Source organism: Triticum aestivum, chromosome 6B (genome assembly GCF_018294505.1).
Source record: "Triticum aestivum cultivar Chinese Spring chromosome 6B, IWGSC CS RefSeq v2.1, whole genome shotgun sequence".
Classification (NCBI taxonomy): Eukaryota; Viridiplantae; Streptophyta; class Magnoliopsida; order Poales; family Poaceae; genus Triticum; species Triticum aestivum.
Genome location: NC_057810.1, coordinates 484,176,058 through 484,195,458, shown reverse-complemented (window position 1 = coordinate 484,195,458; position 19,401 = coordinate 484,176,058). Strand labels below are relative to the sequence as shown.

Here is a 19,401-nt window from a genome sequence, read left to right as displayed (position 1 = left end):
TCAAACTTTTTTTATATTTGACTGTATTTATATAATAATACATAAACATTAATGCCATCAAATTAGTAGCATTAGATTCATGATGGAATATATTTTCATCATATACCTATTTGATTTCACAAACATTGATATATTTCTATACAAACTCGGTCAAACTTTGAGATAGTTTGACCCTCCAACAAAGTTGAAAGTGCACTCTTTAAAGGACAGGGGAGTAAAAACCACATAGGTACATTATTTTTCAAGATTACGACCATCCATACATAACTTTTTTTAAATGCACACCTCGCTTCACCCGATTAGAAACACTAACCCCACCATGCTCTCTCTCCACTTCCGAGAGGGCTGCCTATCCCCACCCTCTATCTTGGTATCAATATTACACGCACGCACACGCACAGAGATACCTACACAGAAATCAAATAAGGCTATGGGACTACTGTGAGCCCAACAAGAACAATCACAAGCTAACGAAAACTTTGGCTTAGTTTCATATGGTGTGCTCTATGCGAAGTTGAGACGAGATGTGTATGTTGCTTTGGGAGTCCAGTTTCTAGGGATGACGTCTTGGGCCGAGAGGGTCTTCTTTGTAGTTAGGGTCGTCAGCCTAACAGAGAACGGTCCCACCAATGGGCCCGGCGTGAGGCTCCAGGTGGCACCCCATATGTGCTTCATGTCCTGCCATTGTGCCGAGTTTGTCTGTGCATACATTACGATAATGCAAATTAGTGACTTCACATCAGATCAGTACAATAAGATAGACTTGAAACTTCAGCATGACAAGAAAATGCAAATAAAACCTGAAACTAAACTATTTTCTTATTTGGGTTGCCAAAACACAAACTTGCTCCTATATCATAATGCAGTCTGTGTAGGGGATGGAAGACTGATATGTGATACTCACTCCGTCTGAAAAAGTTTGTCCCAAGATTGTTTCTCAAATGAATGTATCTAGCACTAACTTAATGCTAGATATATTCATTTGAGGGACAAACTTTTTCGGATGGAGGGAGTAGCCAGCAAGCCAGTCTCGCGAGGCAGTACGTAGTAGTAGCGGAGTTGGACATTTGAAATTGTTGAGAATGAGACCAAGGGGTGTCAATTAGCATCATTGGAAAAGCAGGGGACATGGCAAAGGGCATGGCGTATTCACAGTGTGCGGGACCTGGTAAGGTACGGCCAAGCAACTCAAAAAGAAAGGAAGGAAAAATGCAGGGGCCAAGCTGCTGCTGTCCATGCCTGCCTATCTACTATTCACCCAGGAAACGACCATCTTCCATGTCGCCCACAATGGCCAATCACATGCATGCACTAGCGCACTGCCCACGAAAAGAAAACCCTTACATTTTGAATAATCCACCCTCTAGTACTCCCTCAGCCCTAAATAGGTGATGTACAAAGCTTTCTAAGTTTGAACAGGCATATGTAGAAAAATAGGAAGATAAATAATGTCATATGAAAATTAATATATCCATCAACATTTTTTTAGGGGTTCCATCAACATTATTACAATGTATTTATTCAGTATTGTTATCGTTTGATATTTTTATGCTACATATTTAATTAACTTATTAATAATTGACTTTGTAATTGAATTTATACACCACATATTCGGGACGGAGGGAGCAACATTTTCCATGCTAGTGCCGCTCTACCGCTCATGCATTTCAAGAGTAGGTGACGATGGCACTGAATATTGCTTTCTGCTTCGATCCTACCTATGGCAATGCAAAGTGTATGCTGAATTACGGCATAAAGGCGCACTCCTTTTGTTTACCTGCTTGAGCTGCATGGATCCAATGTCACCGTCGCCGTCCTCGAACTCCACCAGAAGCGAGAGCCAGAAGCTCGTGGAGCCCTCCACCACGCGGAAGGCAATGTTCTTCCCTCGGTACTTGCACGGTGTCCTGAAATTAAACGGGGAGCACATGGCGTTCATGAGCCATCACACTAAAACTGTAAACTGCCTATTTCATCCCGCGCTATGAACATGAAAAATGTGAACTCTGCAGCCAGCCTCGGCGTGCAGAGTGTGTGCGCGGTCAGCGTCAATAGACAGTGTGAATGGAGAAGCCGTGATGGCCGGCCGGGGAGTCGTGACAAGAAAAGTGTTGCATGGGGGCACGCCCGGCCCAAGATCCAACTACAGCAGGCGAAGGAATGTGGACAGACACTGAACGGTGAACCCCGGCCGTGGTCCTCGATCGGTAGCTAGTCAGATCTGACAGTGTCGTTGAGCATTTTGACAACCTTTGTTCCTACTCTACGCCGTACGTACACAACTTTTTGACAGAGTTCAAGTGGTTTAACTGTCAGACGGAAGGGTATAGTGGTAGACATTTTCTGTCTGCTAGCACCGTCGACACATGGTGGGCGACGTGGCCCGGATGGAATGGAGCACGGCTAGTTCGGGGGATAGAAATGGTAATTGAATGGCAAACTGAGCAAGTTGCATGTCTCGGACAGTCACCTGCGGAACACGACGGAGATCTCGCCTCGGTTGCGCAGCTGCCCGGCGTGGCCGGCGACGGCCAGCCTGCCGAAGGCGGCGCCGCTGAGGTCGAAGTGCGTGCGGCCCAGGGAGCAGTAGCCGCCGGGGCACTCGTCGGTGACGATGACGGTGACGGCGCGCCGCGAGCAGATGCCGCGGTCGAGGCACCTGACCTTGTAGCAGGCGCCGCAGCCCTCGCCGGACTTGAACAGCACCGGGCTCACCGCGCCCACGCGGGCCTTCATCGGCACCACGTCCACCAGCGTCCCGTACCCGCACGCGCCGCCTGGAGACAATGCACGTTTACACGAGATCAGCAAAGTAGAGTAACTTTTACAGCCCATGGCACGGAGACAAAAACGGGGTAGCATGCTGCATGCATGCACGTGCGATCGATCCATGGGCCGTGTTCCTAGAAGAGGAAGAAGTTAATCTAGAGAAGAAACGTCGATGCTGGGTGTGGGTGGTCAGATCTAGTAACAGCACTGGCCAAACGGCAAAAGGACATGCGTGGGACGCATTGACGTGCAAATGGCTGCATATATATTAAGGACGTGAGCTGCATGTGGATCCGCTGTGAGGATGCGTTAACCGCAAGACAAGATCGAACTTACTTACTCATGGTTGCGCCTTTAAAATAGGCCAGTGCTAAGTGCTAGCTAGTGAGTGTGAATGCTGCTCATACGTCTTGATAATCTCGCCGTGAAATGCCAAAGCAAAGGTAAGTTTCGGTGTTGTCAGATCACAGACGTACGTGCATCGTGCCTTTCACATCTAGCAGACGATAGTGCAAAGTGAATATCCACTCTTCAGTTTTCTGCTTATGCCGACAGTGCGGGTAGACTAAAACTGATTTGAGCCGAGTTTTGTGGTTGCTTTTGTTAGTGAAAAGCGGGTATTTCATGTCAAAAAAAGGCGGATAGTTGAGGACCCGGCACGGCCTTTTGGCACCACCACGCTCGCGTGCCGGCTAAAATGGCATACGCGAAATTCCTTGTGCATCCTATAGGCATATGCGAGTGATGCCGATAATGCGCCAACGAAGTTTAAAAAAAGAAGGATTATTTGCCAACGGCTAGAAGTATTTTCTCAAGAGAAAAATACTAGAAACCAGACATTGTGATCCAGTGTGTTGCTATCACGTTTCCTTCACTAACGGAGAAGAGAACACTAAAATGTGGGGGGCATGCTAGTACAAATTACAGACAATTCACGGCAACAGATGCCGGGCCATTGCCGCGACTCTGCGAACCTTAAGGCCTTGTTCGGTTGCGTGTCAATCCGAGTGGATTGAAGGGGTTTGAGGGGGATTTAAACCACTTGCAAGTCGAAATACAAATCAATCCTTGCCAATCTCCTCCAATCCTTTTGGGGGAGGATTAACCGAACAAACCCTCAAATCGTGCATGCTCTGGGCCAAGGATGTGAGAGTTGCAGGGAAAATAAAATGATGGCCGTGGAGAGCTTACCATCGCTGCCGTCGCCCTCGGCGCTACCGTACCAGGTCGCGGTGGCCTGATGCCACTCCGGGTCGACCGCCTTGCGCACAGCCCCGGTCTCTCCTACACCGAAGAGGAGTGCGGCAGAAAGGATGGAGACGAGGAGGAGCGCACAAGAGCTCGAGGCGGCGCTGCCGGCAGCCATTGTTGCACAGCGCTGGTTGCTATCGCTGCCTCGTGAGTGTGCAGTGTACTTCTTCCTGGGTCGCCCACTACTCGCCTTTTAAGCCTTCGAGAAACCCCAGTCCCCGACGCGCCGAGAGCTCAGAGCCGCGCTCTGCACAAATGGCACGAAACGGACACTGGGGATGCACGGGTACTGGTAGAGTACTGCTACCAGGGTGGTGGCTGGATCTTATAGTGTGGACACTGGTTGAAAATTGTTTCTGGTTTATAAGCTCTGGCGTGTGGCTGGTTGCGGTTGATGTGGGTGTGCCCCACTGCATCCTCCATTGTCGGTTCTGTGAGAGCTCGGCTTTTCTTCATCGCGTGATCGTGAGTGGCCTTGCTTATTGCGTTGCAACGCCGTTAACCCCGGCTTAAACCCACACGAATTCAGTTCCCCGTACACTTCGGAGCTGGGTGGACTGAGATTTGAGAATGGTGGTGGGTGATAGAAGAGCCCCCCAAATCTGAACGGAAAGAGGAAGGCAACGATCAAGGATGGTGCAAATCCCCGGGCGTGAAGATATCCGGGATACGGCCGCACAGTCGCAGTGTTTTTACCATCCGGGCCACAGATATCCGGGATTTGTTTTACCATCTTCCCATGTGCGCTGCCGAGCGCCCGCTTGTAGTCCCCGTCCGTCCGTAGCGTCGGCGCGGTTGCTTCGTCTGGCCGTTACCAATTTGCGGCACCACACGGGCACGGACGCTCCCTCCTGAGTCGCGAGGGGTGTTCTCTGGTGCGCGTCGTGGGTGGTGGGCCTGGATCGCTTGGCGGGGTGTGTGTGGCGGCCGCACTCGGCAGCGTGCTGGCGCGGGCGTTCCCGTTGGTGTCCTCTACGTATGTTCGGCCGTTGTTAGTTGGGAACGTGAATCAGTCTGCTAGTATATATTTGTGTCTGCGTTGCCATCTGCCATCAGCAATCAAGCCAAGTTGGTCACAGGATCAAACATAATTCGAGAGAATTTGCACAAGATCGACTCTGTCAGAGCATCTACCGGACTTGCAAACCCGCCGTCCTAAATGTCCGCAATCTGGCGTGACCCCGGATAGCGTCGGGCGGTCCCTCACATGTCCTCCGAGCCACAGCTGGCCAATGCGACGGATCACTCGTCAGACGTCATTCGTGCATCTCGCTCTGTCACGTCTATCATCCGCTTCGCGTCCACTGATGTCACCGTCGTTTTCGCCGTCACATTGGTTGATATCATTCTTCTTCTCATCAAGACACTTTCTTGTTTGCTCATCCAAGAGGCTCGCGTCCCACAACATAATCATCAAATCCTCCTTGAGTCGAACAAGTTACAACATCTCCTTCTCAAGCTCTATTGATACAAAAGTTCGGGCCTTCTCAAGCTCTCATTCAATACACACCTCTCAGTTCTCAAACTCTATCTTTTTCTTCTCAATTTCCGACTTGTTGCTCTTAGCTTGAAACTTGTTGTTCACCATCTTTTATTTTTGTGCATCCAACATGAATTTGTGCCTCCCCTCTTTCTTGTTCTCCCTTGTGATTTTTTTTTCATTTATGGTGGACATATTTGTCGCCGTGGCGTCACGGGCGGACCTCCCCTTCTCCCACTCGTTTGTCATCTCTTCAAGTTATTATTTAGCACGGTAGCTCTTTCATTCTCCCCTACAACTTCTTCCTCTTCATCATCCACTCCAATGGATTGGTGAGAGCTTGAGCCATCATTTGTCTTCAACCTCTTGGTGCCTTTCTTGAGGTATTCCACAACTTGATACCATTTTGGTAGGCCATTCAGTTTAATCCAATAATGACTAAAACCGAATGGCTTCTTTTCGACTTGTTGGAACAAAGCTGCGGCCAACACCATCTATCAAGCAGTAGAGTAATCATGAGAATCCGACATTAAAAACTAGAAATGCGAATTATGATTTTTTTTTTGCAATTCAACTTACGTGACTTTGGACTCCAACCCGACTTTGATTTCGGCCAAGAAACGGAAGCATAGTGGTCGTAAAACTTGTTCACATATTCTTGGATGGTGGACCATCTTTATTGGAGAGACCACATTACGGGAATCAAATCATCTTCCATCAGCAATCAAGCCAAGTTGGTCACATGATCAAACATAATTCGAGAGAATTTGCACACAATCAAATATGGCTGTTAGAGTCTTATGTCCCGCCGGGCAGTTACACTCTTCAAATCTGAACCCTTAAATCTGTGTAATACATGCACGTGAAATTAATCACAACTAGTTGACCCGTTGCGCCAAATGACGCAGAGACCTACTAAAGACATGTTGTCGATGAAAATAGTTTCATTTTGCAAGGACATATGGCAGGGACCAGCTAAATTAATGTGGGCGTTGAAAAGGAAATCCATGGGGTAACAAATTTAACCCGAGGGTCCTCAATAAAAAACAATGAAGGCTTGCTGTCAATAATAGAATGTATAATAACAGTACCCATTGCGCCAGATGGCACATGGTCCCATTTCAAACCAAGAGCTATTTGAAAATAATTGACAATTTGGCAATAATAAGGATCCTTTTAATAATGAAAATTGAAAGAAACATAGCCTCAAACTATGTAACCGAGTTTTCAAAATGCAGGCATCCTCTCTATACAATTCTGCTATGTAAGCTGGAACTTTGGAATCAAGGTAAACTGTGCCCTCCCACTACTCTGAATCCATAGTGTTTTGTCCCTCACAACCCCTTTATAGGTCAGATGCACTATAATTCCTTCATTTTTTAAAGGAGCTTAACAACCAATGCCTTGCACAACATTTTTCATCTCTTCAGTGAGGCATGTTTATAGTTCCCACTCCTCTGCTCTGTTATGTAGAAGGATCAACTCTCTATAGCCATCTCTTTTTTTTGAAGGGAACTGGACAAATAATGACCAATGCCATGTTTATGAAATATTGTACAGTAATAGAAGTGCAAACATGAATGAGAAACCAATTGAAGAAACAAGAACTTTTTGGTCTGCTGGAATTTAAGGGCAGACTTGAAATGGAAGGGCAAACCAAGATTGACAAGTACCACATCACGAAAAAAGCTTGTAACAGATATAGAAGTGACAATAAACAAGTTTTTCAAGATTTACAATGAAACTACATGATTTGGCTTCTTGCTCTAAAATAGAAATCTGCAGCACTAACTTGGTGACAATCCCACCAATTCAACGACAATGGACATATTTTCTACACTTCACTCCTTTGCGGCTGGTAGAATCAAAGGGCTACGACCATCATTGCAGAAAAGGAAAAAATTAACAATAGTTCTTGCGTGAATGAGTCATCAGGTAATCATGCGAGTCTACTATATATAAACTATAGGCAAAATTCAGCAACAAAGGTAACATGCGTAGTGAGAAACTGGATAACAGAAGGAATACTTTCAACCAAGTCTAGAGGAACACATAGTACGCCCAGAAAATTTTCACTGACATAACAATGCAACTATTCATAGCAACAAAATTTATACAGAAAAGGGAGATACTCCTACTCAAACAACAACAACAAAGCCTTTAGTTCCAAACACTCCTACTCAACCTCCCTAAAATTTAACCGGATTTCATCTGATAACCTAGAGGCCAGCTGGAGATTGAGCAATATTGGAATATACATATATATTTCAAACAAATTAATGAATTGGGATGAACGGATCTTAGAAGGATAGCCTCACTTGGGGCTTTGGAACTTGAGTATCTCCATGGCTAATCAAGGCTTAGAGAGGCAGCAGTTAAAGCATCAGTCGAGTTAAGGTATGCCGCTATCAATCCTTCTTTTAGTAATCTGAACACGACATTAGTAATGCCAAGGCAAATACCTTGATACCCTGTTCACGGTCATCTTGTTATTGAGAAATAAATGTAAAACTGGCCTGCAAGATAAAAGCATTTCCCAGTACCTGAATGTATAGCCTGGGATCGTCAATGCTCTTAACATTCAGTTACTGGGAATACCGCTGGATGAAATTATAGTGCAAACTCCAGATCTTATAAATTTTAATACATTCAACAACTAAGACTTTGAGCCATGAGATTATATGTCAATAGTTACATTTAAGCTTGTGAGAGCATATATCAATCATAAAAAGGCAGAAAGAATAAGCTCCAGAACGCAATAAGGGCTTAAACTACTTATTTGGAAACAGTGGAACAACTCATTAAATCTAACTAATTTTAAATGATCCAGTTTTAAGAATTAATATGGTACAACTAAGAGAAGGCTACAAAATCATCAATCAAGAAGACTCTATATAAAATTGATAATTAGAGACAACTGTCACTGCTCGGTCACATACCGTGGTCGACATGAGCAATGACAGACATGTTATGGATAATTTTTTATCGATAATTCCACGGAGCTCCTCCGTAAACCTCACCGTTTTGACCGCTTTTGAATGTGACACCAGGAATACCCTTCCCGCTCTAATAATAGCAAGCTATCAGAATCAAGCAATAATATAGTGTGAATAACCGAACATGGAAATCCAACAATAATACATACTAACAATCCTTTAAGGTAATTATGACCACAGTTGTCTACTCAAAGCTCAAAAGTGCACTTAACAATGCTGTACAACAATTAATTTTATACACTACCACCAAAATATTTTAACCAACACTTCGACCAACAGCCCCGGTGAAGTGAAATATATAATTAATATGGTCAATCGAGCATATTATATTAATGTATTAGAACTAATAAAAGTGCACTGAGAAGGCAGTCATAAAGCAAGAACAACCACTGTTAAGGGCACTGACGGTCACAGTCATAAGAAAAAGTAACACATGGCAATAACAAAGAAACGTAATCCATTATGAAGAGAGGATGCAGGTGGAAAGAAACGTAATCCAAAAAATAAGATGAATATAGACAAGCCTCCAAAACTAATACTACTATTGACACACTGACACTAAGACTATATATAGACAAGCCTCCAAAAGTAAGACTAATGGAACACGCAGTAGTACCTCCTGCAATTTCTTCAATCTAATTCCTTTTGATTCTAGGGGAAAAGGTTGCAACAAGAGGAATAGCCTGCAGAAATAGATAGATCAAATGTTGTACAAGTCAAAAAAAAGTTACTGCTAGCCATAGTGCATACATTCTATCTCTTATTGTACTTTTTGCAACATAGTACAACTCAGAGCAGATACATGACATATCATGGTAATGCCACAATGGTTATTATCGACTGGAATGAGTTGTCCAGATTTTTACTGGTAAATCAATTCAGTTTACATGCAGAAGTACGGACGGCGCCTGCCGGAAGTTGCCGATGGGTGTTGACGGCCTGGCCAAGCCATCTCCCTCCATGATAGGTGGCAGTCGGCGGAGAGGTGTAAATATGACGAGATGTGAAAATAAGCTCGAGGAAATTAATATGGACCAGCAAACTGACAAAAGCAGAATATAACATGATCACAAGTTGTATCCTCTAAATGCAAGAACAAAGTGGAGGAAAGAGAGAGGATGTAGAGGCAAACCTGAACCTCCTTGAGCTCCTTGCTCCTGCTGCTCTAGTCAGAGACCCTCCCTCAACCGCAACTGCCGCTGAAATGTAATGAAGGCCTCCCATGAAAGGAAATTAATATCTATATATGAGAAATCAGATGAGAATATGCGGAGTAACCAATAGGCATTTTTAGCGTCACTATGATACTGGATAATGTTGGCCTCTGGTAGCACGACGCATCACAAGCATATGTCGAGACACAAACATAATTATATTTCGGATTAAACTAATAGCACAAGAATTTGCAGGGTTAGAATGCAGTGCACATATATATCTTAGTGGCGCAAAAACTATTTAGCCAACTTCACTAACAATGTAGAAATTGGCTTCAGTGTACTAACATAGTTATTTTGGATATAAGCAATCAACCACGAATTTAACATCAGAGATATCTGACCATTTTAAGTAACGAAAAAAGAGCCCAATAGCAAGATAGCACAACATAGAGCTGCATTGACCATTGGACCCAGTTCTGAGTAGAGAACCTACATTTCATATCCAATAACTAAAATTTGTGCGATACATCCATAAAGGAATATTAGCAGGACAGGCAGAAATTGGTGGTTGGACATATTGTTTAAGCAAATAAATAGTCACTACTTTCTTGTGCGCAATGGAGCAGAAATTGGTGATCACAAGAGCAGACTAGTCATGGTTGAGCCTATTTTGACTTTCTCTTCCTATTACACTTTGGAAAGGACAAAAGTGAACAAAAGCAGGCCAAAAACATATAGTACCATTTAATGCCTCACAACAGTTTTTGCATGGCCAGTTAACCCTGAAAGAAGAAAGTCTGTGATATTACACTTAATATGTAAAAGAGGCTCAAACACAAAATTAAATTCAAAATAAAAGTAATGCTCATGTAGCATATTTTGTATTTACAACACAAGACATTACCGTCAAATGTTATATATTAGCTAGCTAAGTAGGAATCTCTCATTGGACTGTGCCTCTAAATTATACCGTGGAGGCATGAAACTAAGTATTTTTGGTCAGGAAAACAAAGATGCCCGCTTCCGCACCATGAATCGCAGAATTTTCATATAGTTGTACTCACAAAGCTATTTAAACATAAAAGGAAACAGCAGTACCTTGTATATTTGTACAACCTATCAAGAACAAAGTTATGAATTAATCTCTTTGTATTGATGCCCTCATCACCTAGCCCACTATCACTGATGCCTTCTCTTCCGGCACCATAAGTAGTGTGATCATTTTAGAAATATGACTAGTTATATTCTACGTGTATCTACCTCTATCTTGCGGTTCCACTGCTCACTGTCGTGGTTGGACTGCTCATGTCGGATTAGAGTTATGGTGCCCTGCGAAACATGAGCAAAGTTTGAACAATCCAATGGTTATTTTCTACTTAAGCTGGGACCATTATGCATGATATTTTGTATGAATCGCTATGAGAGAGAGCTGAACAATTATATAGCAAATTGGGTGTCGTATTCAATTGTAACCATGGAAAATATATTATGATCTCTAAACTACAGCAGTGTACAAAGAAATGACAACCAACGAAGGAAGCGCAGGTGGACGCTGATAGAGATGACAAACCCAAGTCTGGGAAGGATGACAATCAGATAGATATCTCATCTCCATTTATTAAGACACGACAACGTACGTATATATATGATGTGCACCCAACTCTGTCTTGAGTATTGCCCGCTGCTAAACCAGCACATGAAAAGACTGATAAATGTTCTTATTCTTGTTCTGCCTTATGCAACTTCTACATAATGTGAATAGGAGTAAGCAAGTGTCGTATCCATATTTTTTTTACCATTAGTAACTTCTACATAATGCATCATATTCTGTATGTAACGTTGAAATATCGACATCAAGATTACATGACAGAAAGTGGGAATTGAAGTGGCCAACTAACCAAGCCTAGGTAAAAGGAAATCTTGAATCTGTCCGTTCATGTCTGATACAAAGAACTGATCATTAGCACTGTAATTCACACAAAGGTAGCTATTTTTGTTTTTCTTATATAAATCCAAGAAATACTACTAATATAATTTATCAAACTGCGAATACCGACAAATTGAGTTTCATTGCCCTTTAGTGTTTAGCAGTTGTCTTTTAACGGGATTGTAGATAGCCTCAAAAAATGGCATATTGCTTTTCACTTACTTTCTAAGTGTCAATGCAGAACTTTGTGTGACACAACCCCTAACTTTTCCGACATGCAACGCTCCCCAGGAACATGGGAGGTCAATGGGTTCGTGTGTGTTGAAATAGACCTGGTCCCAGAGTATCACTCATCAGAACGACCGTCCAAGGCACAGATCATCCAAATCGGCAATAAAATTAAGCAGGCTACAACAGAGGTAAGGGTAGGCTCTAAGGGCAACTCCAACGGTGACACCGACTTTTTCAGCTCTATTTAGTCCCACAAGCCAAGGCTGTCTTGATTGCTCTAGACATGATTGTTTCAGCCAGTCATCATCGTCATCACCCCTCTTTTTGGTCCAAAAATGAGGTTGCCTCTGCACACCAAGCAACATGACCATGATACCCCATTACATGTGTGCACACATCCAGCCATCAAGCTCAGGAGCTACTCACACCTGGAGTCAACCGACCTTTCAAGTGCTTCAAGTAAATGAAATTGTTTATTTCGAATTTAATACCTTCTAATAATAATAATAACGAGAGAGGGGCATGCTTCTCTCTCTCTGGGCAAATGTTACTTTAGACAACATGTACTAACAAATAAAAACTCTGGAAATGTATTTGAATCGCACAAAAAGAGTTCGTAGTTCTTATTCATACTTGAAACACGTGAGGCTCTGCAAATTAAAGGTGTTAAGTAATTTTTCTATGCTCGAAATACAGTGCAACATGGTCTGATGCAATTTTGATACAAAGTAGTACAAAACTAACTATTGCAAAACTATGAGTTCAACACCTAAACTTTGAGTTTCAGTTGCAGAAGTTCTCATAGCAAAAAATATGCAAATCATATAGCATTATTTCCTTACCATATACTTAGCATCAATAAAAGGACTATTCAGCCACAACTTCAATAACACCTCTACTGGAACATTGATGTCTCTTATGAAATCCTCAATGACTGAATGATCATTAATTTCTTCAATCCTCATAACTGAATATTTCTTGTGTCTGTATGTCACTTGACTCACTCCCTGGCCAGCACAGTAGCAACATCAGCAGGTCAACCGCAGCAAGCAACAAAGGTGCGTGGGTGAGTCTCAGAGAGAGAGAGAGAGAGAGAGAGAGATGGGGATCATACCGGATCCAAAGCAACAAGTAGCCAAGCTGCGAGAAATCCATCGACGGTGGCTAAGATCCCGCACCGGCCCGACCAATCCCTCGACCGAATGCACCACGGGCCCCGCCGCTTGGTCCCCAGCCCGCGCCGCCATGTATGTCCCCGCCGCACGGGATGGGCGCGACCCAGCGAGTCCGTCGGTCGGGAGCCTGGATGGCGCCGCGGATCCCTCCATCATCGCCGCCCTTCAGGGAGGGGTGCGGCCCCAGCCAACGTGAGCCGGGTTGGCCACTCTCCCATCCGATGCCGTGCCTCCTCTCCTCTTCCTCTCTTTCTCCCTCCTCTCTCTCCCTCTCATCTTCTCTCTCCTACAGATCTAACTGAGCTCCGCCGCTATCGCCCTTTGCCTGCAGGTCGGCGCCGTGGTGGGGATCCGGGAAGGAGGAGGGGGCGGAAGGGAGGAATGGTGCGGCGGCTGTGTGAAGGAGCGGGTGGCTGTGGATGGGGGGGCTAGGGTTTGGTGCGGTTATGTCCAATGGGCTCCTCGCCCCAGCCACGGGACGCGCGGCGCGCGAGGAAAGTTCACCCGCCCAAAGATTACCTGCTACTGAGACAACCAATGCAAGCTTGAGACGAGCCCACTCGTCATTGGGCAAGAAAAATGACTCGGAGGTGAAAAACGATTTAACTGCAAGTGAAGATCCAACAGTGCAGCGAGCCAGAGGGGCAGATCCGATGGCCGACAAAGCTTGCAATCGGGGGAGCATTCTGGAGGTGAGTTGGCTAGCCTCTTTTTTGTTTTAAATTCAACAATGCAACCAAGCAAAATAAATCACAATTCAATAATTTAGACATGCCAAAATGACGACTGGCCAACGTGATGGATCACTCGCGAGCCGTCATCCATTACGCATGCTCTGTTGCTACCGCCATCCGTCCATCGTGCTCTGTCACGACCGACATCCGTTTCGCGTCTACTACTGCCATCACCGATCTCGCCGTTTCGTACTCCCTACGTTGGTTGATCTGCTTCTTCTTCCCCTAGAGCCACTTCCCTGCTTGTTGATCCAAGAGGCTTGCGTCCTCAACATAATATTTGAATCCTCCGTGTCTCGAGCAAGTTGCAACCTCTTCTTCTCAAGCGCTATTGATCCAAAAGTGTGGGCCTTCTCGAGCTCCCATTTGAGACACACATCTCTCTTCTCTGACTCTATAATCTCCCTCTCCATTTCTAACTTGTTACTCTCGATTCGCAACTTGTTATTGACCCTATCTTGGTCTAAATACAAGCTTTCTTTTTGCGCATTCAAGATGAGCTTGTATATCTTCCCTTTCTTGTTCTCCTTTCCGGAAAAAAATGTTCGTCCATGTGGTGGGCATTTTTATTTTCGCGGTGTCACTGGTGGCCCTCCGCTTCTCCCACTTGTTTCCTGTTACTTGTCTTATTCTTTGGCATGGTGACCCTTCCATTTCCCCTACAACTTCTTCCTCTTTGTCATTCACTCCAATGGATTGGTGGGAGCTTGAGCCATCATTTGTCTTCAAACTCTTGGTGCCTTTTTGAGGTCTTCCACTACTTCATTTCACTTTGTCTGGCCATTCAATTTAATCCAACAATGGCTAAAACCTGAATTGCTTCTTATCGATTTGTTGAAACAAAGCGGCGGCCAACACCTATCAAACAATAAAGTAATCATGAGAATACGACATCAAAAACTAGAAATGCAAATTACGATAAACTTTGTGATTCAACTTACGTGACTTTGGACTCCAATCCCATTTTGATACTGACTAAGCACGGAAGCATAGTAGCCGACAAACTTGTTCACATATTCTTGGATGGTGGACCATTTGTGTTGGAGAGAGACCACATTGCGAGTGGTAATTATAGGATGTGGCTCCACATATTTCTTGTGTTCATGATAGTGATTGTGGATTTTCTCCCAATAGTTGTTGTCGTTTGGTCCGTGCCACGTATAGGGTCCATGCTTGTGGCCAACCAAGCTTTGACCAACAAAATATCCTCAAATATTGTGAATGCCGACCTCTAGCCCTGGGTACCTTTGCGTTTTTTCTTCCTAATGCATGATGCTCCCGCAACATCAAACGAAGGACAATTTGGATCCCCCAACTCATATTTCATACCTCCCGTAGGCCCTTGACCCTCACTGATCATCTCGGCCATGCAAGTCTCCTAAAATGATCATCACATACATCATGCCTAGGGGAATATAACAAACAAAGGGATACAAAATAGAGCAAAATTTGTAGTGTATCTTGTTGGGACATTCTGTCGAAAAAGAGTTGGGCAAACCAGATGCCGATGCTGCTCATGCTTGTTTGCGCCCATTTGCTACGTCTTGAGCTTGCGTTAGTTTTCCTTGAAGAGGAAAGGGTGATGCAGCAATAGTAGCGTAAGTATTTCCCTCGGTTTTTGAGAATCAAGGTATCAATCCAGTAGGAGGCTCCTCAAAAGTCCCACGCACCTACACAAACAAACAAAGAACTCGCAGCCAACGCAATAAAGGGGTTGTCAATCCCTTCACGGCCACTTGCGAAAGTGAGATCTGATAGAGATAGTATGATAAGATAAATATATTTTTGGTATTTTATAATATAGATTGGAAAAGTAAAGATGCAAATAAAAGTAGATTGAAATCTTATATGATAAAAGATAGACCCAGGGGCCATAGGTTTCACTAGTGGCTTCTCTCAAGATAGCATAAGTATTATGGTGGATGAACAAATTACTGTCGAGCAATTGATAGAAAAGCGAATAATTATGAGATTATCTAGGCATGATCATGTATATAGGCATCACGTCCGCGACAAGTAGACCGACTCCTACCTGCATCTACTACTATTACTCCACACATCAACCGCTGTCCAGCATGCATCTAGAGTATTAAGTTCATAAGAGCAGAGTAAAGCATTAAGAAAGATGACATGATGTAGAGGGATAAACTCATGCAATATGATATAAACCCCATCTTTTTATCCTCGATGGCAACAATACAATACATGCCTTGCAACCCCTATTGTCACTGGGTAAGGACACCGCAAGATTGAACCCAAAGCTAAGCACTTCTCCCATTGCAAGAAAGATCAATCTCGTAGGCCAAACCAAACTGATAATTCGAAGAGACTTGCAAAGATAACTCAATCATACATAAAAGAATTCAGAGGAGATTCAAATATTTCTCATGGATAAACTTGATCATAAACCCACGGTTCATCGGATCTCGACAAAAACACCGCAAAAAGAGTTACATCGAATAGATCTCCACAAGAGAGGGGGAGAACATGGTATTGAGATCCAAAAAGAGATAAGAAGCCATCTAGCTAATAACTATGGACCCAAAGGTTTGTGGTAAACTACTCACAACTCATCGGAGGGGCTATGGTGTTGATGTAGAAGCCCTCCATGGTCGATTCCCCCTCCGACGGAGCGCCGACGAAGGCTCCAAGATGGGATCTCACAGATACAGAAGGTTACGGTGGTGGAAATTGTTTTTTGTTGGCTCCCTGGATGTTTTCGGGGTACGTGGGTATATATAGGAGGAAGAAGTAGGTCGGTGGCCGCCCGAGGGGCCCACGAGATAGGGGCGCGCCCTGTAGGGGTGGGCGCGCCCTCCACCCTCGTGGCCGCCTCGGCTGCTTCTTGGCTTGCACTCCAAGTCCTCTGGATCACATTTGTTCCAAAAATCACGCTCCCGAAGGTTCCATTCCGTTTGGACTCCATTTGATATTCCTTTTCTTCGAAATACTGAAATAGGCAAAAAAACAGCAATACGGCTGGGCCTCCAGTTAGTAGGTTAGTCCCAAAAATGATATAAATGTGTAAAATAAAGCCCATAAACATCCAGAAAGGGGTAATATAATAGCATGGAACAATCAAAAATTATAGATACGTTGGAGACATATCAAGCATCCCCAAGCTTAATTCCTGCTCGTCCTCGAGTAGGTAAATGATAAAAACAGAATTTTTGATGTGGAATGCTACCTAGCATATTTCTCAATGTAATTTTCTTTATTATGGCATGAATGTTCAGATCCAAATGATTCAAAATAAAAGTTCATATTGACATAATAAATAGTAATACTTCAAGCATACTAATCAAAGCAATTATGTCTTCTCAAAATAACATGGCTAAAGAAAGTTCATCCCTACAAAATCATATAGTTTAGGCTATGCTTCATTTTCGTCACACAAAAATGTTCCCAAATTCTACACCCCCGATGACAAGCCAAGCAATTGTTTCGTACTTAAATAATCTCAAACTTTTTCAACTTTCACGCAATACATGAGCATGAGCCATGGATATAACACTATGGGTGGAATAGAATATGATGATGGGGATTGTGTGGAGAAGACAAAAAAGGAGAAAGTCTCACATTGACGAGGATAATTAACGGGCTATGGAGATGCCCATCAATTGATGTCAACATGAGGAGTAGGGATTGCCATGCAACGGATGCATTAGAGCTATAAATGTATGCAAGCTCAAGAAAAGAAAACTAGTGGGTGTGCATCCAACTTGCTTGCTCATGAAGACCCAGGGCATTTTGAGGAAGCCCATCATAGGAATATACAAGCCAAGTTCTATAATGAAAAAATCCCACTAGTATATGAAAGTGACAACATATGAGACTCACTATATGAAGAACATGGTGCTACTTTGAAGCACAATTGTGGAAAAGAGATAGTAACATTGCCCCCTTTTATTTTATTTTCTTCTTTTTTTCCTTTTCTTTTTTTGGGCCTTTCTTTTTTTTCTTTTGGCCTTTTTTCCTTTTTCTTCTTCTTTGGCCTTTCTTTTTTTTGGCCTTTTTTTCTTGGGGACAATGCTCTAATAATGATGATCATCACACTTTTATTGATTTACAACTCATGAATTACAACTCAAAACTAGAACAAGATATGACTCTATATGAATGCCTCCGGCAATGTACCGGGATGGGCAATGAATCAAGAGTGACATGTATGAAAAATTATGCAAAGTGGCCTTGCCACAAATACGATGTCAACTACATGATCATGCAATGGAAATATGACAATAGTAATGCTTGTCATGATGATAAACGAAACAGTGGAAAGTTGCATTGCAATATATCTCGGAATGGCTATGGAAATGCCATAATAGGTAGGTATGGTGGCTGTTTTGAGGAAGATATAAGGAGGTTTATGTGTGATAGAGCATATCATATCACGGGGTTTGGATGCACCGGCGAAGTTTTCACCAACTCTCAAGGTGAGAAAGGGCAATGCACAGTACCGAAGAGGCTAGCAATGATGGAAAGGTAAAAGTGCGTATAATCCATGGACTCAACATTAGTCAAAAGAACTCATATACTTATTGCAAAAATCTAGAAGTCATCAAAAACCAAGCACTACGCGCATGCTCCTAGGGGGATAGATTGGTAGGAAAAGACCATCGCTCGTCCCCGACCGCCACTCATAAGGATGAACAATCCAAGGACACTTCCTGTTTCAAATTTGTTACACAACTTTAACCATACGTGCATGCTACGGGACTTGTAACTTCAACACAAGCATTCTTGAAATTCATAATCACCCAACTATCATGACTTTAATATCACTACCTCCATATCTCAAAACAATTATCAAGTATCAAATTGATCATAGCATCCAATTCACTTCCTATGATAGTTTTTATTATACCCTACTTGGATGCCTACCATTCTAGGACTAATTTTATAACCATAGAAAATACCATGCCGTTATAAGAGACTCTCAAAATAATATAAGTGAAGCATGAGAGACTAGCAATTTCTACAAAATTAAGCCACCACCGTGCTCTAAAAGATATAAGTGAAGCACTAGAGCAAAAACTATCTAGCTCAAAAGATATAAGTGAAGCACATAGAGTATTCTAATAAATTCCAATCAAGTGGGATTCTCCCAAAAGGTGTGTACAGCAAGTATGATTGTGGAAAACTAAAAAGCAAAAACTAATATCATACACGACGCTCCAAGCAAAACACATATCATGTGGCGAATAAAAATATAGCTCCAAATAAAGTTACCAATGAACGAAGATGAAAGAGGGGATGCCTTCCGGGGGCATCCCCAAGCTTAGGCTTTTTGCTATCTTGAATATCTTGGGGTGCCATGGTCATCCCCAAGCTTAGGCTCTTGCCACTCGTTATTCCATAGTCCATCAAATCTTTACCCAAAACTTGAAAATTTCACAACACAAAACTAAACAGGAAATCTCATAAGCTCCGTTAGTGAAAGAAAGAAAAACCACCACATAAGGTACTGTAATGAACTCATTCTTTATTTATATTGGTGTTAAACCTACTGTATTCCAAGTTCTCTATGGTTCATACCACTTAATACTAGCCATAGATGCATCAATAAGCAAACAACACACGAAAAACAGAATCTGTCAAAAACAGAACAGTCTGTAGCAATCTGTAACTAACGCAAACTTCTGGAACTCTAAACATCCTACCAAAATAGTAAGTCCTGG

General features: G+C 43.2%; 1 protein-coding gene and 1 long non-coding RNA gene across 10 annotated transcripts; both read right to left on the bottom strand.

Annotated features, from left to right (window-relative positions):
• Positions 1-215: 215 nt before the first annotated feature.
• On the bottom strand, positions 216-4,541 carry LOC123134272 (expansin-B16). The gene is made up of 4 exons (XM_044553544.1): positions 3,961-4,541; positions 2,471-2,777; positions 1,778-1,907; positions 216-699 (listed from the first exon to the last, which is right to left on the bottom strand). Exons 1-4 carry the CDS (start codon positions 4,133-4,135, stop codon positions 505-507), a joined length of 807 nt encoding a protein of 268 aa, XP_044409479.1. The 5' UTR covers positions 4,136-4,541; the 3' UTR covers positions 216-504.
• An 886-nt stretch (positions 4,542-5,427) lies between these two features.
• LOC123137600 (uncharacterized) lies at positions 5,428-13,516 on the bottom strand. 9 transcript variants are annotated; one of them, XR_006468363.1, is made up of 5 exons: positions 12,926-13,516; positions 12,654-12,818; positions 9,113-10,982; positions 6,080-8,580; positions 5,428-5,994 (listed from the first exon to the last, which is right to left on the bottom strand). It is a non-coding gene; the product is annotated as an uncharacterized lncRNA (long non-coding RNA). The 9 variants fall into 9 exon arrangements; XR_006468362.1 differs by having other exon boundaries at positions 6,080-8,566; XR_006468368.1 differs by having other exon boundaries at positions 6,080-9,179; positions 9,363-10,982.
• Between the last annotated feature and the right edge of the window lie 5,885 nt (positions 13,517-19,401).

Excerpts from the sequence above, each read along its gene's own strand:
- LOC123134272 (XM_044553544.1), bottom strand. The coding sequence starts at position 4,135 with ATGGCTGCCGGCAGCGCCGCCTCGAGCTCTTGTGCGCTCCTCCTCGTC. Across the intron at positions 1,908-2,470 it reads ATCTCCGTCGTGTTCCGCAG|GACACCGTGCAAGTACCGAG; the intron begins GTGACTGTCCGA and ends GTTTAATTTCAG. Across the intron at positions 700-1,777 it reads GATCCATGCAGCTCAAGCAG|ACAAACTCGGCACAATGGCA; the intron begins GTAAACAAAAGG and ends ATGTATGCACAG.